At 42.6% G+C, this 24285-nt stretch overlaps 2 protein-coding genes across 3 annotated transcripts; one reads left to right on the forward strand and one right to left on the reverse strand.

The window, feature by feature from the left end:
• Positions 1–12088: 12088 nt before the first annotated feature.
• LOC125513884 lies at positions 12089–14404 on the forward strand. 2 transcript variants are annotated; one of them, XM_048679097.1, is made up of 6 exons: positions 12089–12325; positions 12956–13028; positions 13168–13274; positions 13353–13460; positions 13706–13805; positions 13918–14404. In XM_048679097.1, the coding sequence occupies exons 5-6, from the start codon at positions 13734–13736 to the stop codon at positions 14092–14094; spliced, it is 249 nt and encodes an 82-aa protein (XP_048535054.1). In that variant the 5' UTR covers positions 12089–12325; positions 12956–13028; positions 13168–13274; positions 13353–13460; positions 13706–13733; the 3' UTR covers positions 14095–14404. The 2 variants fall into 2 exon arrangements, with proteins under 2 accessions (XP_048535054.1, XP_048535053.1); XM_048679096.1 differs by lacking the exons at positions 12089–12325; positions 12956–13028; positions 13168–13274 and having other exon boundaries at positions 13342–13460.
• A 1437-nt stretch (positions 14405–15841) lies between these two features.
• Positions 15842–20061, reverse strand: LOC125516732 (ruBisCO large subunit-binding protein subunit beta, chloroplastic-like). The gene is made up of 15 exons (XM_048682061.1): positions 19911–20061; positions 19599–19819; positions 19360–19485; positions 19131–19268; positions 18937–19032; positions 18365–18607; positions 18029–18263; positions 17782–17951; positions 17561–17638; positions 17357–17428; positions 17084–17188; positions 16873–16965; positions 16704–16796; positions 16221–16344; positions 15842–16130 (listed from the first exon to the last, which is right to left on the reverse strand). The coding sequence occupies exons 2-15, from the start codon at positions 19806–19808 to the stop codon at positions 16117–16119; spliced, it is 1797 nt and encodes a 598-aa protein (XP_048538018.1). The 5' UTR covers positions 19809–19819; positions 19911–20061; the 3' UTR covers positions 15842–16116.
• Between the last annotated feature and the right edge of the window lie 4224 nt (positions 20062–24285).

Genomic DNA, 24285 nt, shown 5'->3' on the forward strand with positions numbered 1-24285 from the left:
AGATTATGATATTTTTTTGCCGTTGCAACGTATATGCCGTTTTGCTAGTAAATAACAGTACTCCTAGTTAACATCACCCAAATCGATGAGGCGGCGAAGTTTTGCTATGCTCGCTTGTTGAATGAGCTGCTTCTCCTAGGATAATTTATTTTTTTATAGTTATGCTATCAATTTTTGCAGGACAAAATCGGTAATCTTCAGCTGAATCATGTCTATACATGATGAATTGTTCAGCTTCTTCTGTCTTATTGTTTTGCTCCATGCATCATGTTATTTTGTCAGAGCGAAGATCCGAAGAACCTCCAATATGAACCATATTTTAGGTATTTTGAAGTAGAGAGACTAAAGTGTATGAGGGACCGTATTGTGAACTCTTAGAGCAAGTTTAGTGATCGTATTTTGGGTATTTTCTAAAGTAGAGGGACTAAAGTGAATTACAGAACAACTTGCAACTCTGATGAATTATCTGTACGGAAAATAAGAGTTTTTTATTGGAAAAAGAAAACAACCTAGGAGTAAAAGAAACTCTTCACCGCCGAGGCTCGTCGGTGGCGCGCCGCCCCCTGTATACCCAAAGGAGACTATTGGGTACACCTTCTATCACAAATTCGAAAGCAAGATATTCGTTGCTAAGAATGAATTGTTTCTAGAGAAAGAGTTTCTCTCGAAAGAAGTGAATGGAAGGAAAGTAGAACTTGACGAGGTAATTATACCTTCTCCCTTATTGGAAAGTAGTTCATCACTGAAATCAGTTCCAGTGATTCCTACACCAGTAAGTGAGGAAGCTAATGATGATGATCATGAAACTTCTGATCAAGTTACTATCGAACCTCGTAGGTCAACCAGAATAAGATCCGCACCAGAGTGGTACGGTAACCCTGTTCTGGAAGTCATGTTACTTGACCATGACGAACCTACGAACTATGAGGAAGCGATGATGAGCCCAGATTCCGCAAAATGGCTTGAGGCCATGAAATCTGAGATGGGATCCATGTATGAGAACAAAGTATGGACTTTGGTTGACTTGCCCAATGATCGGCAGGCCATAGAGAATAAATGGATCTTCAAGAAGAAGACTGACGCTGACGGTAATGTTACTGTCTACAAAGCTCGACTTGTTGCGAAAGGTTTCGACAAGTTCAAGGAGTTGACTCCGATGAGACCTTCTCACCCGTAGTTATGCTTAAGTCCGTCCGAATCATGTTAGCAATTACCTCATATTATGATTATGAAATTTGGCAAATGGATGTCAAAACTGCATTCCTTAATGTATATTTTTAAGAAGAGTTGTATATGATGCAACCAGAGGGTTTTGTCGATCCAAAAGGAGCTAAAAAAGTGTGCAAGCTCCAGCGATCCATTTATGGACTGGTGCAAGCCTCTCGGAGTTGGAATATACGCTTTGATAGTGTGATCAAAGCATATGATTTTATACATACTTTTGGAGAAGCCTATATTTACAAGAAAGTGAGTGGGAGCTCTGTAGCATTTCTGATATTATATGTAGAGGACATATTGTTGATCGGAAATGATACTGAATTTCTGAATAGCATAAAAGGATACTTGAATAAGAATTTTTCAATGAAAAACCTCGGTGAAGCTGCTTATATATTGGGCATCAAGATCTATAGAGATAGATCAAGACGCTTAATTGGACTTTCACAAAGCACATACCTTGATAAAGTTTTGAAGAAGTTTAAAATGGATCAGGCAAAGAAAGGGTTCTTGCTTGTATTACAAGGTGTGAAGTTGAGTCAGACTCAATGCCTGGCCACTTCAGAAGATAGAGAGAAAATGAAAGGTGCTCCCTATGCTTCAGCTATAGGCTCTATCATGTATGCAATGCTGTGTACCAGACCTGATGTGTGCCTTGCTATCAGTTTAGTAGGGAGGTACCAAAGTAATCCAGGAGTGGATTACTGGACAACGGTCAAGGACATCCTAAAATACCTGAAAAGGACTAAGGATATGTTTCTCGTATATGGAGGTGACAAAGAGCTCATCGTAAATGGTTATGTCGATGCAAGCTTTGACACTGATCCGGATGACTCTAAGTCACAAACTGGATACGTGTTTTTATTAAATGGTGGAGCTGTCAGTTGGTGCAGTTCCAAGCAGACCGTCGTGGCGGGATCTACGTGTGAAGCGGAATACATAGCTATTTCAGAAGCAGCAAATGAAGGAGTCTGGATGAAGGAGTTCATATCCGATCTAGGTGTCATACCTAGTGCATCGGGTCCAATGAAAATCTTTTGTGACAATACTGGTGCAATTGTCTTGGCAAAGGAATCCAGATTTCACAAGAGAACCAAGCACATCAAGAGACGCTTCAATTCCATCCGCAATCAAGTCAAGGAGGGAGACATAGAGATTTGCAAGATACATACGGATCTGAATGTTGTAGACCCGTTGATTAAGCCTCTCTCACGAGCAAAACATGACCAGCACCAAGACTCCATGGGTGTTAGAATCATTACAATGTAATCTAGATTATTGACTCTAATGCAAGAGGAAGACTGAAGGAAATATGCCCTAGAGGCAATAATAAAGTTGTTATTTAATATTTTCTTATATCATGATAAATGTTTATTATTCATGCTAGAATTGTATTAACCGGAAACTTAGTACATGTGTGAATACATAGACAAACAGAGTGTCACTAGTTTGCCTCTACTTGACTAGCTCGTTGAATCAATGATGGTTATGTTTCCTAACCATAGACATGAGTTGTCATTTGATTAACGGGATCACATCATTAGAGAATGATGTGATTGACTTGACCCGTCCGTTAGCTTAGCACGATGATCGTTTAGTTTGTTGCTATTGCTTTCTTCATAACTTATACATGTTCCTATGACTATGAGATCATGCAACTCCCGAGTACCGGAGGAACACTTTGTGTGCTACCAAACGTCACAATGTAACTGGATGATTATAAAGGTGCTCTACAGGTGTCTTTGATGGTGTTTGTTGAGTTGGCATAGATCGAGATTAGGATTTATCACTCCGATTGTGGGAGAGGTATCTCTGGGCCCTCTCGGTAATGTACATCACTATAAGCCTTGAAAGCAATGTAGTTAATGAGTTAGTTACGGGATGTAGCATTACGGAACGAGTAAAGAGACTTGCCGGTAACGAGATTGAACTAGGTATTAAGATACCGACGATCGAATCTTGGGCAAGTAACATACCGATGACAAAGGGAACAACGTATATCGTTATGCAGTTTGACCGATAAAGATCTTCGTAGAATATGTGGGAGCCAATATGAACATCCAGGTTCCGCTATTGGTTATTGACCGGAGACGTGTTTCGGTCATGTCTACATAGTTCTCGAACCCGTAGGGCCCGCACGCTTAACGTTTGGTGACGATCGGTATTATGAGTTTATGTGTTTTGATGAACCGAAGGTAGTTCAGAGTCCCAGATTTGATCATGGACATGACGAGGAGTCTCGAAATGGTCGAGACATAAAGATCGATATATTGGATGACTATATTTGAACGTCGGAATGGTTTCGGGTGAGTTCGGGCATATACCGGAGCACCGGGAGGTTACCGGAACCCCCGGGAGGTATATGGGCCTTATTGGGCCATAGTGGGAGAGAAGAGAGGGAGGCCTAGAAGGGCGTGTGCCCCCCTCAAGCCCAATCCGAATTGGGTTGGGGCCGGCCCCCCGTTTCCTTCCCCTCTCTCCCCCTTCCTTCCACTCCTAGTCCAGCTAGGGGGGGGGGGGGGTAGGATCTCCCCATGGGGCGCGCCATAGGAGGGCCGGCCCTCCCCTCCTCCACTCCTTTATATGCGGGGGAAGGGGGCACCCCATGTACACACAAGTTGATCATTGATCTCTTAGCTGTGTGCGGTGCCCCCCTCCATCATAATCCATCTCGGTCATATCGTAGCGGTGCTTAGGCGAAGCCCTGTTCTGGTAGCATCATCATCACCTTCATCACGCCGTCGTGCTGACGAAGCTCTTCCTCGACACTCTGCTGGATCATGAGTTCATGGGACGTCACCGAGCCGAACGTGTGCAGATCGCGGAGGTGCCGTACCTTCGGTGCTAGGATCGGTCGATCGTGAAGACGTACGACTACATCAACCGTGTTGTCATAACGTTTCCGCTTACGGTCTACGAGGGTACGTGGACAACATCTTCCCTCTTGTTGCTATGCATCACCATGATCTTGCATGTGCGTAGGAATTTTTTTTAAATTACTGCGTTCCTCAACAAATCCGTCATGTTTATATGAAATCCGACCGTGTTTGCACGAATTTCGTCCGGTTGGTTTGAATTGTTGTGAAAATATACGCGGCTAAGGTTGGATGGCGTACTCCCGCATCTGTGTCCGCGGACTGGTCCCCTCATCCTCAGACTGATGCGGGATGAAATTTGCGGGTTGCCGTTGGAGATGCCTTTAGTGCGTGCTAGGAGGGACCGACCCCACACAACCCAGCCCAAGACAAAGTCAAAATAAGCATGAAGGACCGATTCAACAACCTCAATTGCTTAGGCAGCTTAGCTTAGTGATTGAGGAGATATGGTTAAATTTGTACATGGCTGCTCAAAAAGCGAGTATATCTGAAAATCCTTACGTGTTGTTAAATTTGTACTCTCGAATTCTCTACATATATGCTTTCCTAATCATATAATAGAACCACTATTACGATATTTCTTAAACCATTTGTTTTGGAGATATCAAACATAAATATGTATAAACTATATAATGTAGACAAATATAAATTTGTAATTTTGTACAAAGTACAAATTGAATTCAGTGAATGTATGAGTGTTTTTCAATGATATACATTACATTAGAAATAAAAAAATTATAATAAAACTTATATTTATGTGGTTAAGTATGCCAATTAAGTAATGGAAAAAATTATACTATTAACACGGTATTATGGCAAGTATAAATTTTTAGTATAAAATATGTATATATCAAGTAGAATAGATGACTTGAAAAAATATATAATTGGAGCCATGCCACCTAAATTTTAGACATTGGTTTGGATTTATCCGAAAGAAACAAAAATAAAATAATAATACTTGTTTATCCTGTGTATTAACACTTCACAAATGACGCCACAAGCTCTGCAAGACATGCTTGACGACGTATCGGGGAGACCATGAAAAACTTGGGCACTACGGACGACAGAGAAGTGGACTTGGCCTTCCAACTGACAAAGAGTGCAATCCAGACTTTGGCACACAACCTTCAGCAGAAACATCACCTTTCTATGGTTACCTATCGGCTGAGACAGTAAGCCATGCGACTTCTGCCGATTTCAGTGACTCGTGCCAAACTCCAAGCAAGACCACGAGGACCTATCGCATACGGAGGGGAAATCTTGTGTTGTTGCATTGCTCTACAAACAGAAGTAGTTGCACCGGCAACACCGCGACAATCAAAGCTTCTGGATGGTTTTCCACTCCGAATCGAGAAATGGTGGTGAGTGTGGGGTAATTTGATTGACTTATGTATTCCAGAGAGGCTGGTGCTCACAAAAAATCATTGTAGCAAGATTACATGTGTACTCTCAGTCATAACACCATGTCTCCTCACTGTATAAAGTTTTTTGGTCTCATGAGAACAGACAGAGAAGTACCAGTGACAAGAATGGCATCCTATTGTTGTGCCTCCAACAGTTAACATGATCAACATATACCACCAAATTTTGTGATTAACTATCATCTCATTCATCTGGATTATATCATTATCAGCACTTAGTTGCTCTAACTGATCAACAACTCTATTGTTAGGAGGACACGAATACAATATGATTGTGTTATTCCACTTAGGGCATCTCCAGCCGTTGGCCCCCCCAGGACGCATAAAAATCGCCCCCTGGGGGCGAGCCGGCGATGCACTCGGCGCTGGGGGCGGTTTTGCGCCCAGTCGTCGCCCCCAGGCGCCGAAATTGGCCCACTTTGTAGCCCAATTTCGGCGAATAAACGGCCCATATGGGCGAGAATAGGCCCATATTCGGTGTGGTTTCGCCGTGTCTCGGCGTTCAATTATCAACACAATTATTTCTTATCACATATTTCATCACAGAAAAATCAAATACTTCAACAAAATACTACAACAACAAATAGTTCAATACAAATTATATTGTTCAACAAATAAAAACTCGTATTTCATCACGAGGCGTCCCCCTTGAGCCTTCATAGGTGCTCAATCAGATCTTTCTGCAGTTGATGATGCACCTGTGGGTCTCGGATCTCCTGACGCATACTGAGATAGGCAGTCCAAGTTGCCGGTAGCTGGTGATCAACTTCGGCTAGAGGACCCTGCCTGTAGTATGGTTCAGTGTCAAACACTGGGTCTTCTTGCTCGCTCTCGATGATCATGTTGTGCAAGATGACACAACAAGTCATGATCTCCCACATTTGATCTTTCGACCAGGTCTGAGCGGGGTACCGAACAACAGCGAATCGAGATTGGAGCACACCAAATGCCCGCTCGACATCCTTCCTGCAAGCCTCCTGAAGCTTCACAAACCAGGCGTTCTTGCCTCCTGCCACAGGGTTTGAGATCGTCTTCACAAATGTCGACCATCTCGGATAGATGCCGTCAGCTAGATAGTACCCCTTGTTGTATTGGTGCCCATTGATCTCGAAGTTCACCGGAGGAGAATGGCCCTCAACGAGCTTGTCAAAAACAGGAGAGCACTGCATCACGTTGATGTCATTGTGAGTTCCTGGCATACCAAAGAAGGAGTGCCAAATCCAGAGGTCCTGTGTGGCTACCGCCTCAAGCACCACACTGCAACCGCCTTTGGTGCCTTTGTACATCCCCTGCCAACCAAATGGGCAGTTCTTTCATTTCCAATGCATGCAGTCGATGCTTCCAAGCATCCCAGGAAATCCTCTTGCTGCATTCTGGGCTAGGATCCGAGCAGTGTCTTCCGCATTGGGTGTTCTCAAGTATTGTGGCCCAAACACTGCCACCACTGCCCGACAGAACTTGTAGAAACACTCTATGCTGGTGGACTCGGCCATGCGCCCATAGTCGTCGAGTGAATCACTGGGAGCTCCATATGCAAGCATCCTCATCGCTGTCGTGCACTTCTGGATGGAGGTGAATCCAAGAGCGCCAGTGCAATCCATCTTGCACTTGAAGTAGTTGTCGAACTCCCGGATGGAATTCACAATCCTGAGGAAGAGCTTTCGGCTTATCCGATAACGGCGCCGAAATGTTCTCTCGCCATGAAGTGGAGAATCGGCGAAGTAGTCGGAGTAGAGCATGCAGTAGCCTTGCAGACGATGCCGGTTCTTTGCTTTCACCCGCCCCAGCGCCGAGCCACCTCGCCGCGGCTTTTCACTGCTCGCCAGCAGCTGGGCGAGGGCGGCGAGCACCATCAGATGCTCTTCTTCCTGGACGTCGGCCGCGGCTTTCTCCTCCAGCAGCGCGGCGAGCTCTTCCTCCTCATCCGAGTCCATCGCCGAGACGGGCAAATCGCCGAACACCTTGCGCTCGGTGGCCGTGACCCCGCCGTTAAACCGCGCCTCCGCGGCCGGAAACTGCGACCGAAAACGCCCAACTGTTGCGGGAGGGGCTGCCGCGGCGAAGCGCTGCTATTTTCCGGCGGGGAATGGCTATCTACCGGAGTCGGGCGGCGGCCGTCGCCGGGATACAGCTAGTGGTGGCCGAGGGCGCGAGGGGTGCGAGGCGAGTCGGGGAAGAAAACCTTGACTTTTCCCCTGGCGGTGTGGGCCAGGCGTGCTTTTCCCTAGCGCCGGAGCCCCCAACAGCTCCCCAGCGCGCCGGGTTCGGTCTGTGATCGCCGGGCGGAAAAAAGGTCCGAACCGGCGATTTTCGGCGTCCTGGGGGCGCGACTGGGCCGTTTTTTCGGCGTCGGCGCCGAAAAAGTGGCCTGGGGGGCCTGTTGGGGGCGCGGCTGGAGATGCCCTTAGATCTTAATTTCTGAATGAAGTCCTTTAGTCAAAGCAAACTCCACACATCATTGTCACATTCCTCAAACCAATTCACCTTAGCACCTCAATAATTTATGTTGTTGCCAACTCCACATCAAAATCCAAAGTGGTGACTTTCTGCACTGACGTGTGATGAATCACCTGCATTTTAAACATCGTTCTGCTAAAAGCTTTTGCAATATACTTCAGTCATGATCCAGAATAGTACCGAACATCACCTAAATTACATTGTTTCACTAGAAAAACATATCAATAAAAGTAGTCATAATTAATCACTCTTTAATGAACATAAATAATAGTACTACCGAAATCAACATGACAGCGATGCTTCTCTCTGGACGATTCGTCTTTTAGAGTTATGCTATCAATTTTTGCAAGAAGGAACTGGTGATCTTCAACCAAATCATGTCTATGCATGATGAATGGTTTAGCTTTTTCTGTCTTATTGTTTTGATCCATGTATCATGTTATTTTGTCAAAGGCGAAGATCTAAAAAACCTCCTATATGAACCATACTTTGGGTATTCTGAAGTAGAGGGATTAAAGTGTATGAGGGACCGTATGTGAATCCCTAGCACAAGTTTAGTGATCATATTTTAAGTATTCTAAAGTAGAGGGACTAAAGTGAGTTCCGAGCAATTTTAGTGGCCTCTATGATTTTTTGTCTATGAAAAATAAGGGTCTTTTATTAAAAAGAAAGCAGCTAAAAAACCTCTTCACTTCTGAGGCTCATCGGTGGTACGTCGCCGTCCCCGCCTGCCCCTGTAGAGCATGCGTCGCCTCTGCCCAGGCAGGTCCCGCACCTCGACCGTCCGCCGCGCTAGCTAGCCGGCGCCAAACTGGCCGGTGTTGTTTACTTCTTCGTAGAGCCAAGTAGGTAGTACTACTCAGCTACCTAGCAATGGTGGCTATGGGTATGGGTTCTAGAAAGCGTTGCGTTGTGTGGTGCGTTGGCATGCTTGTCGTCGGGCTTCTCCTCATTACGACAGAGGCAGGTTACTGCTCCGAGGACTGCCGTGGCAAGGTTGACTTAATGTCCTGCGCCGGTCGGTGCAGATCTCAGCTTGAGGTTGCACAATCGGCGAACTGCGTCGCCCTCTGCCATGGCAAGCCGAACTTCATGGCCTACTGCAATCGCTATTGGTATGCCCGACAACAGCCCATGCATCTACGCCGGGCTGGCTAGCAATCAACAAGGCAGGAAGAAGAAGAAGCAAGAGGAGGAGCAGTTGATGATGTCCTGATGGCGGCGGTGTCGTCCTTCTACGGCAACTATTGCCGAGCGGAAGAACCCAACGTGGACTACATATACTATTGTTGCACCGCTTTACAAGCCAGATGTGGCTGCATCGGCAACATCGCCGACAACTGAAGCTTTTGGATGGTTTCCAGTTCACATACATAAGTGGTGGTGAGTGTGGAGTAATTTGATGGGACTCATGCTTTCTAAAGACAGTGATTGATGCATCCGTCAATGCATTAGCAAAATCTGATCAAGCAATCAACTCTAATATTTTGATGGTGGGTACAGTTGCACTTAAAATACCACCACAACATCCAGAGCCTGAAGAAATTAAGCCTAATTTTCGTACGCCAAGCTACATAATTTTTGGTGATATTCTGGTCCGAATCACGTGATGTTGTGTTTATATGCAGATGATCAGCTGACTGGACGATTAATTAGTGGAGTCGTTAGTTTAGGAAATCAATCGGTGTTAGGTAAAGGATAAACATGATTAGATGTTTCCTTGGCGTGATATACGGAGGAGTCCTAGTAGTAGTTGTGTTCGGTTTCATAGCAAGAAAATCTCATTTGTTTTGTTCAAGTCAAAGTCGAGTGGGTTGTGCCTGCATGCACTATATATACCAGGACGGCACGTCGTGTAAAACGGTGGAGTTTTGTTTTGGTGAGTTCAATAAAATCCAGAAAACGTCCCATGTCGGGGGACACCAAATACTGAGTTTGTTTTTGCTGATCCCTAGAGGATTTTGTCGCTGCTGCATGTGGAGTCGATCCAATCTACTCGACGCAAGATTTTCGGGCTTACGTTCTTTCATCTTTGCTTGAACGGAAGTTTTTGTTTTTCTGCTAGTACCGTGAAAGATCGGGCCGACGAACGACTCGCCATCTAGTCGAGTATCTATCAGTGATGCTCACAGAGAATTGGTTAGGAAGATCACACATCCACTCTCAACCACATCACCCATGTCTCCTCAATGTAGCAAGTTTTTTTGGACTCATGAGAATGTACGGAGGAAAACAACGACAAAGATGTCATCCTATTTTTGTGCCTCAAACTGGTTAACATGATCAACATATACAACCAAAATTTTATGACCAACTATTATCTCACTCATCTGGATTATATTATTATCATCGCTTAGTTGCACTAATTGATCAACAACTCCATTGTTAGGAGGACACCCATACAATATGATTGTGTTATTCCACTCATATCCTAATTTCTCAATGAAGTCCTTAAGCAAAAGCAAACTCCACTCATCATTGTCACAATCGTCAAACCAAAGTCTTGTTGCCAACTCCACATAAAAATCCAAAGTGGTAACTTTCTACACTGAATTGTGATGAATCAATTGCATTTTAAACATAACTTTGTCAAAGCTTTTGCAATATAGTTCAGTTGTGATGAAGAATAATGGTGAACATCATCTAAATTATATTGCTTCACTAGATAATATATCTATAAAACTAGTCATTATTAAGCACTCCTTACGATGAAGCAGCACGCGCTGTGCTCCCTCATTGAATGAGTTGCTTCTCCTTGGACGTTTCATTTTTTAGAGTTATGCTATCAATTTTTGCAGGACGAATCGGTAATCATCATCGGAATCATGTCTATGCACGATGAATGGTTTAGCTTCTTTTGTCTTATTGTTTCGCTCCATACATCATGTTATTTTGTCAAAGCGAAGATTTAAAAAACCTCCAATATGAACCATATTTTGGGTATTCTGAAGTAGAGGGACTAAAGTGAGTTACAGAACAACTTTACCTCCGATGAATTATCTATACGGAAAATAATAAGAGTTTTTTATTGGAAAAAGAAAACAACCTAGGAGTAAAAGAAACTCGGGAGATTGGATCATTTGCCACACTTTATTTTGGGAGTTGATGATTTGCCCTGCTTTAATTAGAGTTAGATCATTTGCCCCATTTTTCTTTAATCTTGTGATCATTTGCCCTAATTTCTGTTTTAAAGAATTCTTGATTTGTTTAATTTAGAAAGTTGATGCGGAATGACCTTTATGCCCCTCTACCTGGTCGAACTATGACCACTGTTCGTCATGTTTTCTCTTCTCCTCGTACGCTGGAAGCAGAGGAGGGGGCCGGGGTGCAAGCTGCAACCAGGGGCGCTGTTCCCGACACGGCGACTCGCCGTGTACTCTCCGGCAAACACTACATGCAAAGCTGACTCAACCGATGCATTTGATAGGCAGGGCAAGTCATGTAGAAGCTGGCTTTGAAGCAGCTAGGCAGGTGGATGGATTTTCTTGGAGGCTACTCACGTAGCTCACGTACGTATGCGACCCGCCGGCGGAGGAACGGACAGAACACTCACGCGAAAACACAGAACACCGATCCAGTTATCTTATTTGTCTGATCTGATACTCCGTATTTGGTTACAAGGGGATACATAGGATGTACGTAGCAGCTAGCTTCACGTCCAAGCCGGACATGGACGCGTGGTTAATTCCAACAGAGTTGCTGCTGGAGTGTACGGGAGCAGCGGCGGTGCTGACCTCGAGCTGGAGCTGGAGGTGGAGACGGGCGCAGCGTAATCTCGAGCTGGAGCAAGAGGCAGATCAGTGATGGCCTGAACGACGATTCCGGTGACCAAGGTGACTACTGTCATAGGGGCATAAAGGCCATTCCACATCCATTTTCTGACTTAAACTAATTAAGAATTCATTAAAACAGAAACTGGGGCAAATGATCAAAAGATTGAAGGAAAATGGGGCAAATGATCTAACTCTAACTAAAGCAGGGCAAATCATCAACTCCCTAAATAAAGTGTGGCAAATGATCCAATCTCCCAAAGAAACTCTTCACCGCCGAGGCTCGTCGGTGGTGCGCCGCCGTGCCGGCCTGCCCCCTGTAGAGCCTGCGTCCGCCGGGCTAGCTGGCCGGCGCCTCTCCGCCGTGGATCTGGCCTCATCCGCCTCGCACTCCCCACCCGCATCGTTCCCCAACCGCTCCTCCTTCCGCCACCAATTCAATCTGGACGGACGAGAGCAGGGGGAGCACGGGCGCGTCCGATTCGGTGCAGTCTCGTGGTGGTGCTTTGGCGGGCATCTTCTCGTCTCCGAGCCGCCGAATACGACAGATCCCACCCGCGGCGCCGATTCCATTTTACAGTGAGAGGTCATGCTCGGTGATTTACTGACTGAACTAGCTTGTTACATTCATCAGATTTCTTGGTTAAATCAGTGGTTGGATTCAGATGTGCAGGATACTGTGAGTCTGTTGCCGATGCGTATCTGAAGAACTTTGCATCAAGTTTCATACAAATGTTCTACTAGTTTAACTGTTTCTTTTCTTGCTTCCTACAGTTGACCTGACCATTGCTCACACCTTGTATGCTCATATCCTCTTGGAAAGATCCTTAATAGTGAATGAACTCAATTTCCCCACAATCTTGTATGTAGTCTCTCACCATTGCTGGTCTGAGTGTCTGACTGTTCTGTAGCACTTCTCTGATTGTTTGATATTACTATTAGAAGCCAGAATAGATTTGCTTAAATCTGAAATCTGTTTTGGCCCCTCTGCATTTGGTGTAGTATGGTGAGCCCCATTTAAATGATTCAGCAGGTATTGGTGGTCCTGATCATGGTGTAGTATGTTTTTATGACCTTCCATTCAGTGCTCTGCATTTTGATGATGAGAATGTCTGGTCATATTAATCTCCGGAGGATAGCAAAGTTAGCTTTTGCTGTTTATGTATATTTCCCCATGACGAGACCATGTTTATTCATGAGTATTTTCTTGATTCAGGGTTTCAAAAACTAAGCTCAGTGAGTATTCAGAAAAGATTGAAGCACTAGCTGCCACACTGGCTGCTTCAGTGGTATTTTTTTTATCACTTTGATTCATATTTATGCTGTCCCCACTCTCTGTTTAAACTGGTTTCTCAGATCAGTACATGCCAGCATTACTCATACAGTCTAGCTTCTAGATACACCTCCATTACTATCTTTTGGATGCAGAAAGAAAATGAAAATCCAGTTGATGAGATCAAAGAAGAAAGCTCTTGTGAAAGAGAAAAGGCTGAGAGTCCAATATCCTTGTCAGCAGGATTGCGAAGGAGATCAACGTAAGTAAAATCTTGCCCCTTTTTTATTTGTTTCTTTTTCTTACAGTTACAGCTAATGAACTAATGGATGCAAATAAGTAGGGCTCAGGTGGAAGCTGGTACAAGCAGTCATGATAGAAAAGAAAGAGAGACTGGAGGGCCTATTAAATTGGATGCAGAAGCTCAGGCTAACATTGAGAAGCATAGGTATGCAACCCCTTTTTTGGCAAAGTTTCTTGTGGACCCGAGAATCTGGCTTAGTGCCCTCATCATCTTTTATCTGCATGAGTAACCAGTTTACTGATTTGTTCATTGACTCACCTTGCTGTCATGAAAAGTGTAGGTATAATCAATGCTATGTTCGATCATTACATGTTCTTGTGATGTTTTAAGACCTAAGCATTTATACTTGGTGGATATCCTCTTACTGTGTTGGATTTCTAACTGCACAGGGACCTGCAAGACAGTCTGATAGACGAAATGGTTGACTTAGCACGTCAGCTGAAGAAAAGTAGCCTTGTAGTGAACCAATCCGTACAAGATACAGAGAAGGTAGGTTTTTCTGTTGCCTTGTGAGTTGTTTCTTCTGTTGATGAAGTTCCCTCAGCTCCCTTTTTGTGGATGTTTACTGAGAAAGCTCACTTGCTGGGTACTACTGATGCAGATCCTTGATTCCACTGAGAGAGCCATGGAGCATAGCTTGGCGAGCACCGGCAGCGCAACGGCGCGAGCCTCTGAGGTCTACTCGCTGGCCTCCAAGACAACCTGCTTCCAGTGGTTGCTCATTTTTCTGATGACCTGCATGTTTGTCATGGTGGTTATGCTCATACGGGTCACCTGATGTCGTTCGCTGCGACCACTGAAAACGGTGTCATCAGTAGCCGTTAAGATTGTACAATCTTCTAAATGATCCTTCTGAACATAAACACGAACCAGTTTTCCGAAATGAGCATTGCTTCTCATCGTCATTGTGCAGTTCGCTGAAGAAAGATGCGTCGGCACTCTGTGCACCCAGGTAACTGTCAAGTTTCAGAGAGCTCTGAATATTGTGGCTTGAGAATAGACTTAGACTTATTCTGCATTGATATATTAGTCAAGAGTATTGAAAACATTCTTCGTCCTTGTTTTCATTTTTGCTCTTTGGCCATAAATCAGATGTCATATTAACTTTTTTTTACAATATTTTGTGCTACCATTCCCATTACGTGTCACTAAATTATCCTTAGTTAAGACCACTCCTCTACACAGGCCCAAAAGAATATCTTAACCCTTAGCGGGACTTTCAACTTTGAAATGAATTTTCTATGGAAAACATGATTGTCATTTACCATGTCCGCATACATGGACTTCAACAAAAACATCCCGGAAGTATGAAGTTGCCGCTGGAAAGCATCCGTCTCCTGAAACAAACTAACATCAACAAGCGACTGGACCATGTGTAACCAATCAGTTCCCTTATCACCTGATAAGAGTCTGATGAGAAGTATCATGTTTCCATTGCACAATGTTATACAGAGAAGGGCACTGTTGGCTAACCTAGTGCTCGTCCATCAGCAACTAAGTATGAGCCCTTACTAAGAAAAAGTCTTCCTTGACTTTTAATAGACCCTTCGAGAATGGTGAATTTGTTGGTTTTATTGTCACTTGAGACACTTTCTGAATGCAGATATTTGTTGAGCAACTCCTGCCAGACTAAATTTTCATTTATAAGGTTGAACAACCATTTGTTGACAAACATTTATTTTGGATTCCAGATCCACTCGAGATCACCATGGTCTTTGGTCTGCAAATAATGCCTCACTTGGTTAATCGATATTTCTTCTTATGTTCATCACGTAGCCAGAGAAAACGAAATCTGTAATAGTCGAATCTGTTCACCCCATTAGGTATTTCAAAGGACAAAACATTGGTAGGCTGGTGAGCACTGCTTTGATGTCTTCTATCCTTTTTTCACTTCTTATTTGAGAATTTCCAGAAATTAACAGGGGTACCAAGGTAACGGAATGGGAAAAATCATGACTTGCACCCAAATAACTCCTTATATTTGTCCTCAACCTCCTTAGCCTGACCGAAGCAAAATATCTCACTTTTATGAAAAAAAAAAATTTAGACCAAAAGGTTGCTCAAAATGCATAAAACGAGTTTCACATTCGCTGCTTTCTTCATGTCGGGTTCCATGAATAGAAAAGTGTCATCGACACACTGAAGAATGGTTATACCACCATCTAGGAGATGCGTAAGTCTACTAAGTTGCCCATCTCTATTAGCCTGTGTGCAATGAGGATAGCTAACATGTTAGCGACAAGGTTGAAAATGATGGGAGACATTGGATCGCACTGCCTCAGACCCTTCCTAGTCTGAAAGCAACGACCAATATCATCATTGACTTTAATCACCAATTCGCCATGTTACCGCTTATGAGGAACCTAGCAATCAAGTCGCACCACTGTGGCGCGAAACCTTCCATGCAAAGAGTCTACCGAATCCAGATATGAAACATCATCATTACCACAAGCCTACGCTCAGTTAAGGAACAAATGCACAAACGAACAACTGCGAGTATTGCGAAACCTTTCATGCGAAGAGTGTATCGAATTAATCCATACATGGAACATCATCATTACCACAAGCCTACGCTCAGTTAAGGAACAAATGCTCGGAAGGAACAACTGTGAATATTATGTAGCTACAATATTCCATGCAACTCTCATCATTCACTTTTAGGACTATAAAATAAACTATTGATTGCGGCTTTGACTCGCCATAACAAGTAATAAATTTATTTCTCAAAACATAACACAGTAGTTCTGCCTCTGATATAGCATGCTGCCGAGGCACAGGAATGCATAGCACTTGTCCTAAATTAGAATCCATAACCTGTACAAAAAATTAAAACAAGTTAGAAAGACCATATTGATTCCTGAGTAAGAAATAGCAGACGATGATGAGCAGATTGTCTCTGTATACCTGAACCGCACATCGGGTTCACAACAGGTGCACACTTAGGCGCCCTTATGTCGACGACAACAGCGTCAGAGGTGATGAAAGTTTTCGCCACCGATGCAGCATGCTCCAAGCAACACCTCACCACCTGTTTATGCAAAATCCAGTTAATTTTTGTTTGAGCTTGATGCTTATGCACAGAAAGGAGGATAAAGAAAATAGTTGGATGCAAATAAGGAGGTACATAGAATCCCCCTTAGAAAGGTCTCATCAAACTGGTCACCCCTTCAAAGTTTATGGGTTCCATGCTTATTGTTTCAGCATAGTTACAAATGCAATTATATGTCAGTTAGGATAAACACCCAATCGCCATTTCCCGACAAAACATAATGGACTCTAGGATTTTTCAGGTACATTATCTTGAAAAAAGTGTACCATAGCATCCTCATATGAGAGCATCGGTTATATGACGTGGTCAAAGAGAACATTGCTTCTGCAAGCACATACCTTGGTTGGATCAATAATACCAGCAGCCATCAAATCCTCGTACTTTCCTGTAGCGGCATTGTAACCATAGCTGGAGTTGTCAATGGCAAGGACCTGAATGCTCCAAATTGGTTATGCTCAAGTTTTTGAATATCAAATTCATATTTGAAAACAAATTTGAGTTCCAAACCTTCTCAATAACTACGCTGCCATTAATGCCAGCATTTTTTGCAATCAGTTTAAGTGGATAACTTAAGGACTTCCTCACAATTTCAGCCCCAACCTTGAAAATACGAAGAGGTGATTAGTTCAGTGCGAGGGAAGAAAACAACGCCTTGAACTAAATACAGAATTCTGTTACTGAAACCTTGCGAAAGAGGATCCCATTAACTTTTTCATACCTTCTGTTCATCATTCTCAAGGGTTTGTTTAATAGCATCAACTTTTGATGCAAGTCTTATGAGGGTACAACCACCACCAACGACAATACCTTCCTCAACAGCCGCCTGCCCACAAAGAAAGGTAGTCAATTAACAAAGAAATGAGTACATATAGGTTTTGTTGTAAAACTAAAATCAACACAATTCTAGAATGCACTAGAAGGCCCTCTGAATGATATCAAAGGTACACAAATCCTAAAAACCAATTGGAATTTAACCAGGAGAAAACATTACCTTTGTTGCATTCAGCGCATCTTCGACCCTCAGTTTCTTTTCCTTTAGCTCGGTTTCAGTCTGTGCTCCTACCTACAAACCAAGATGTATTATGTCATAGCTATTATTTCTTCTAATGCAACCTAAAAAGTGCACTACTGAGTGTATTTCTGGAATTGTTGCCTAGTATATCAATAGATATCTCAGCATGAACATCGGCTGTACCTGAATGATAGCAACACCACCATATAATTTGGCTATCCTCTCTTTTAGCTTTTCTTTTTCATATTCGTGTTCAGTAGCCTGAAAAAAAAAGTTTCGGAACGAAATTTTAGTCAGGGTATTTTCATCCACACTTAAGTGAGACACACACTTGCGCGGGACAAGCTAATTGAACTATATATGCTGGAAATATGGAGCATCCAATAAGTTCACAATATACTGACCTCAATCTGGTTCTTGATTTGTGTCACCCTTTTGATTACTTCCTCTTGTGTAGTACCATCTCCAATTATTGTTGTTGAATCTTTAGTAATTACAACCTTGGCAGCAGTTCCTAGGACAGTTTTGTCTGCTTTATGCAGGGGTACTCCAAATTCGTCTCTGATGACAGTGCCTACATGAAGATTGACTGTTATAACTGAACAAATATCACAACGGGATGCATCGTATCACACCAAACATCAAACCCACCTCCTGTCAGAGTGGCGATGTCATCGAGGTATTGACTCCTGCGCTCCCCGAAACCAGGGGCTCTTATAGCAGCAATCTGTAGTGAGCCTCTAAGCCTGTTGAGCACGAGGGCTGCAAGGGCTTCCTGCTCAATGTCCTCTGCAATTATTAAAACTGGATATCCACTCGTAATAGCGTCCTCTAGAATAGTGATAAGATCTTTGGCGCTGTTAATTTTCTTGTCCACAAGAAGGAGCTGAGCAATATTATAAATATATCAGCTTAAGATTACATAACTCATGGAGATTGTGCTAACTGAAATAAGTAGACGAACTGCCAAGACAATGTGTGACAGACCTTGCAATTGTTATACTCCACTGTCATTCTTTCACCGTCGGTCACAAAGTAGGGAGAAATATAGCCGCGGTCGAATCGCATCCCTTCGACCACATAGAGGCTGTTTTCAGAACTCTTTCCTTCTTCGAGCGTGACTACCCCATGTCGCCCAACCTTGCTCACAGCGTCAGCTATCATGTTGCCAATTGCATAATCATTTCCAGCACTTACAGCAGCAACATCGACAAGTTCGCTATCTTTAACCTGCAGTATTTAATGCAAATTGGCAAATTTGAATTTCAAATAGAGGGTACTCCCGTTGAAAATTAATATATGAGATTCAAATGAGGATTAGGGCTCCTGAAAATGATAACAATGGGTTAATACTCATGAATGGTAGTTAGGGCCTAGGGGTGAGTCATCTGCTCCGTTAATAATTAGCATAGGGAGCAGAAGTTACTATAATCCGATGCATTTTCTTGTTGCATTACAAGATCGGCCGAGTATTTATCATAGATTGATAGAGGAAATGTGATATAGAATTCAGAATGAATGTATTTCTGGAACTGAACAATAGATTAGCAAATCTAAACCTCCTTGGACATCTTCTGGAGCTCATAGACTAGTGCTTTGGCTGTTTTCTCGATACCACGGGCAATCTGTACTGGATTAGCACCAGCACCTACAATCTGGAGAAAGTAAGCAAATCTAACATTATTTACCGAATCGAATATATAAAATAATTATGCTATAAAAGACAAGACACAAGACGTTTGTATTGGTGTACCTTAACACCCTCGGTGATCATCCCTTGAGCAAGGATGACCGATGTGGTTGTGCCATCACCAGCCAAGTCATTTGTCTTAGCAGCAGCTTGCCTAACCAATTTAGCTCCAATATTTTCTACAGGGTCTTCGAGCTCAACCTGGTCGATAGCCAACAACGACAAAAGTTCATAGCACGGATTCAACTTATATTAGGATTGCATGGTATGAGTAAACCGTAATGACACGTACCTCTTTCGCTACCGTAACACCATCATTAACAATTCTAGGTGGCCCGTACTTATTCTCAAGGACAACATTCCGTCCTTTTGGACCAAGAGTAACTCCAACCAGGTTTGCCAGCTTATTCACTCCATTCTGATAAGGAAATATGCAATCAGAAATTTGCATCTAAAACCAAAAAGACAGAACGACATAGACGATATATAGTATTATTATTTAACTGAGGGTGATTAGATTGTACAACTCACCTGCAGCTTCCTCATAGCCAACCCATCCTTGTTGAAATACAGTTCCTTTGCGGCATTTACTCTGAAATTGCACCTTCTCCTAGGCCTGATTTCCTGGGCAAGTGAAACAAATGTGGGCGAAACCAGGGAAAGCGTCCTCTTGGAGGAGAATCCGGTAGGAGAGGCGGCATTGAGTCCGCATGTGGAGATGCCACAAAATGGTGAAGCCATAATCTCTATCACTGTCATAATAGTTTAAAAAATTTATGTCAGAATGGTGAACATCACAATAGCAGGGAGAGGGAACGAGGGAGTGGTCGGATTGATCTATACCTGGTTACTCCAATCTCGTCTTGTGCTCCACCTTCCTTGTGGGTTTAGTGGAGGTTTCTTTGGTTTGTGGTTTAACTCATCATCCTTCTCCTCTCTTAAATAGGCAACGGAGCAAAGGAGGCAAAGATTGAGAGAGAAATAGGTAAAGGCTGAATGCCGCTGGGCCCTCTGGAGCATGTGGAGTCTTCATTAGGAGTGCACATACAATGGGATGATATATTGGTCTTCTTTCGTTTTAGTGATGATGCCACGTATAGGATGGATGGATGGATGGAGGGAGGGAACGAGGGAACTAAGAGATGATCTCTTAAAACAAATTTTCCGTTCCTTATCCTAGATGTCATCTCTTAGTCATATACTAACGTAGAACATGTTTTTTATTTTCAGCTCTACACTAGATGACAGGGATGATCAACATAAGACTACCTTCTCAACAAGCAAAATCCCTCCTACTCAGCACATTAAGCTCGTGCTCTCTATGTTTGGTAAGCTTAACAAGTGAAAACCTTGCTCACAGTCGCCTGAAGCTTGTTAAGTTGGTGAGCACCCATGAGCGCTAGTTAACACTTAACGGCACAACCGCAAATATCTAGCAGGAATCCAAATTTTTCAACAATTTGGCCACAAAATTAATTGTTAGATTTTGGAACAAACCATACATTGAACTCCTATGGGCTGGGTTGGGTTGATTAGATGGTGTAACTTAAGATAAGAATATGTGGTGTGTTGCTTTGAAAACTCGTTAAGCTTAGCGAGCTAAAACCAATGATTTGCTTAATTCATTTAGAAGCTAGCTATTGGCTATTGAGCACTCATTAAGCTCACGAGCTGAGAACTTTGTGTCCACCCCTAGTCTATCCACGTTGTACTGGAAGAAAATAGAACTCTCTATCTCTCTCCCTCTCTCCTTGCTTTTTCTTTGCTAGAACTCGCTTCCTCTCCCTTTGCTTGCTAGACGGGCAAAGTTACTTGTGGCAAGTTCTTTCTGTCGAGGCAGTGTCTGTTCACCGTGCCGACAAAATCGTGGCCCCTGCTGTAAATACGGCAAGCGTCTACACGTCAAAGGATTTAGGTTGGTTTGGCGAAATCAAGGAGACACATCAGACTGGCATCCCCATTCTGAACTGCCTTCTCATATATTTCATCAAGAGGAGGATACTGCACTGGATGCATGCATGGATTGCAATCGATGAGTATGCGTGAGAGATACTTGTGCACGTGGAGATCATTTCGTATTTCTAAGAGGACCAGAAGATGCAGCTCGGTTTGTTTGCTGAGGAAATATTTGTATGACCCACCGCACAGAACAGAACTGTGATCTATCTAGCTTGCTCGCGGTCCACATATGTACATGTGTGTACGTAGCTTTTTTTCCTTATTAAGACAGTCTTTTCTTTTGTCTTATCAACCATAGCTTTCTTCTCTTTGAACCCAAAGGTGCACATAGATAGATATAGAACATAGAATGCCGGGCATTGGATGCTTTCCTGCCGGAACGAGCAAAGCTACTACTCCCAAAAGCGCATAACAGAACAGTGACCTATCTTTCTAGCTAGACCATAGCTTTGTCGGTCCATATATGTGTGCAGGTATTGGGCAGATTTGGGAGGAAGGAATCACTGATGAACTGGTACGGACGGATCACATGTGATCTTCATTGATTTGGAGTATGAATTTTTCCTGCAACACTAGTATTCACCCCTTTGATTCACGAGAATAGATAGACTGAAAACTAGATGTTATTTTTTTCCCTTCTGTCTTATCTCCAGTGGAGAAGTACAGGAATTAATGAAAGAAAATCCACCCAGTCGTCATTTTTGGAATTCTTGTGCACTCGAGTCAAGCAAATAATTGCAGCAAAAACGGAGTTTTGAGCTGATAATGGACATCTTTACCATTCTTGTGGTATCTCTTTTCCTGCAAATTAAGCGTCCTAATTTTCCAGAGTTCCTTTTTTTAATCGTCTGTTTCATACATGTACTCATGTCCCATTGCTACGTTTCTTTTTTCAGTTCCTCCATTTTTTTCCTATACCGTGAATCAAATAAGCCGCAGTGTTCCCGATATGATGCATTCTAGCTAGAAGTTAGCTAGTTAGGTTTCGATCATATTCGCTGTGATGTTCTTAATGGCTTAGAATAGTCTAAAGAAAAGAATGATTGGACTGTTGGGGATGGTTCACGCCACTCGTTTGTATAACTATTGTTTTTTCATTAATGACTACAAGATCAAACCTAGTAGTAGAAGAGGGTCTCATAAATAATGTTCAACAAATTGGGATTCATTTAGCCTTTAATCTTCCGTTTGAACATTTCCATAATTCTTCTAGTCTCTCTAATAGGTGCAACAAGAATTAAAATTAAAAAATAAAATCTAACCACAAGGCTTTTTTACATTGAAGTATATATTTTTGGGAACTGCCAGTCAAAAAGGAAATCACCTTTTCCAAGTTGTATGTGAAAGACATCTATTGCTGCAAATGAATCCTTCCTTTTTCTTAGTATTTATACTTAGGTACTAAAGTTTCAAATTATTTTTACTTCAGTTTGTCTAATGCGGATAAGACAATAATTTGTACACATTTTTATTTATATATTTTAAACTATTTTAATAATATAAAATATATTTTTAAATTTGAATAGAAGGGTTTTCCATGTAAATTATTTTTATATCAAGCATACTCCAATGAAATGCTAATTCAACCTAAATTTTCGATTAACTGCTGACTTTCTTTGCCAGCTCACCCGGCACCCTGTCTCTTCCGGAGGAAACTTGCTTGCGTACCTTACTTGACAAACAGCTTCAGTTGTACCTGAAGCAGAAGATTTGATGAGCTGATGCTTGCTCTCTAACTGCTCTTACTAGTTCTTCTTAACCTCTTCGCACGGATGTCAATGCTGTGAGTGCCTGATTCAAGAAGCTGAAAGTCTGAAGTAAACCTGGATTTTCAAACGGGACACCCAAGCTTCTTTACTGAAGAACGTAATAATCTATTGCACGTAGGAAATCTAGGCACTCCCTTTGATCCAAATTAATTAATGCAGCTTTAGTACTCCCTTCGGTCCTTTTTACTTTGCATATTAGAATTTTCTAGAGTCAAATTTCACAAAGTTTAACCGTATTTATATAAAAAAATATCAACATCTACCATGCTAAAGTTATATAATATTAAACTTTAAGTCATGACACATCTAGTGGTATTGATTTCAGATCGTGAATGTTGGTACTTTTTTCTATAAAGTTGGTCAAACTTTATGAGGATTGACTCCAGCCAAATCTTATATGCAAACTAAAAAGGACTGGAGGGAGTACTACAACTTCACATCTTTCTCTATGTGTGTGCTAGACAGAAAGGTTAACTCAGAACTTAAAGGTATACCAAAGAAACAATCGAGTCTTTTCTAGGGTGATTGCATGCACCGACAGCAGTGCCAAGGAACATGTAAAACGGTTCGACAAAATGGGATCATCGTGATCATAGCTACTACCGTACTACGTACGTAGAGCTCAACGCCAAGCTATAGCTTTTTAAAATACAGTGTCGGCCATTGGGTGCTTTCCTTCCGAAACAAGCAGCGCTGCGACTACTACTGACGTACGTACTCCCAACTCCCAAGAGCACAGAACGGAAACGGAGAAGACCGAAAATGCTAAACTTACGAAAGTTCCTACGTAACGTTCTACGTCAATCTCTCCACCGCCCCCTGAATTCAACAGGGTGGGGCCCCTTTCCTTGATTTTATCCAACCAAAACCTTCCACCTAAGCCTATACGTAAATTCCGTAGCATGTTTTTCGTAGGTGTAGCATTGCGCAGAAATTCACATTTGCCCAAGCTCAGTTGCACCCGATGAATAGATAAATTCAAATTAGAAATAAATTTTAAAAATATGAATTATTTATTATTATTTTAAATTTATTATTCATCGGTGGGTGCAGCTAAGATGGGGTTCGAATCGCCCTATCCCAGAACATGTACATTTTTTTCCAGAACACGTACTTTGCGGCGTTCAAACTGCACTTTCTTGTGGGCCTCATTTTCCGAAGAATGCTACTATGTGCGTGGTAGGCAGCAGAGACCTCTTAATCAGTGCCAACTAAACTCTCTGTAGCACCCACAAGTCCCCTCACGAGTCACGACCCAACGCTCACTCGCCTGTTTTTTCTGTCAATCCCTTGTTTTTTTCTCGGTTTTCTCTTCTTCTACCCCGTTGTTCACTATAAGAACCATCTGCCGGTTTAAATTAGAAAATGTTCATATTTTTAAAAAGTCCACCAGTTTAAAAAAAGTTCATGATTTTTTAAAATGTGAACCTGAAAAAGTTTGTATAAGTGAAAAAACTTCACGGATCTAAAAGTTCATGAATGTTTAAAAA

Source organism: Triticum urartu, chromosome 6 (assembly GCF_003073215.2).
Source record: "Triticum urartu cultivar G1812 chromosome 6, Tu2.1, whole genome shotgun sequence".
Classification (NCBI taxonomy): domain Eukaryota; kingdom Viridiplantae; phylum Streptophyta; class Magnoliopsida; order Poales; family Poaceae; genus Triticum; species Triticum urartu.

What these genes read in the sequence shown, in the direction of transcription:
- LOC125513884 (XM_048679096.1), top strand. Translation starts at nt 13,342, where the DNA reads ATGCAAATAAGTAGGGCTCAGGTGGAAGCTGGTACAAGCAGTCATGAT. An exon ending in GCTAACATTGAGAAGCATAG is followed by an intron (nt 13,461 to 13,705) that starts GTATGCAACCCC and finishes CTAACTGCACAG; the next exon opens with GGACCTGCAAGACAGTCTGA. An exon ending in CCGTACAAGATACAGAGAAG is followed by an intron (nt 13,806 to 13,917) that starts GTAGGTTTTTCT and finishes CTACTGATGCAG; the next exon opens with ATCCTTGATTCCACTGAGAG.
- LOC125516732 (XM_048682061.1), bottom strand. Translation starts at nt 19,808, where the DNA reads ATGGCTTCACCATTTTGTGGCATCTCCACATGCGGACTCAATGCCGCC. An exon ending in TGGAGTATAACAATTGCAAG is followed by an intron (nt 18,264 to 18,364) that starts GTCTGTCACACA and finishes AATATTGCTCAG; the next exon opens with CTCCTTCTTGTGGACAAGAA. An exon ending in GTGGTGTTGCTATCATTCAG is followed by an intron (nt 17,429 to 17,560) that starts GTACAGCCGATG and finishes CTTGGTTTGTAG; the next exon opens with GTAGGAGCACAGACTGAAAC.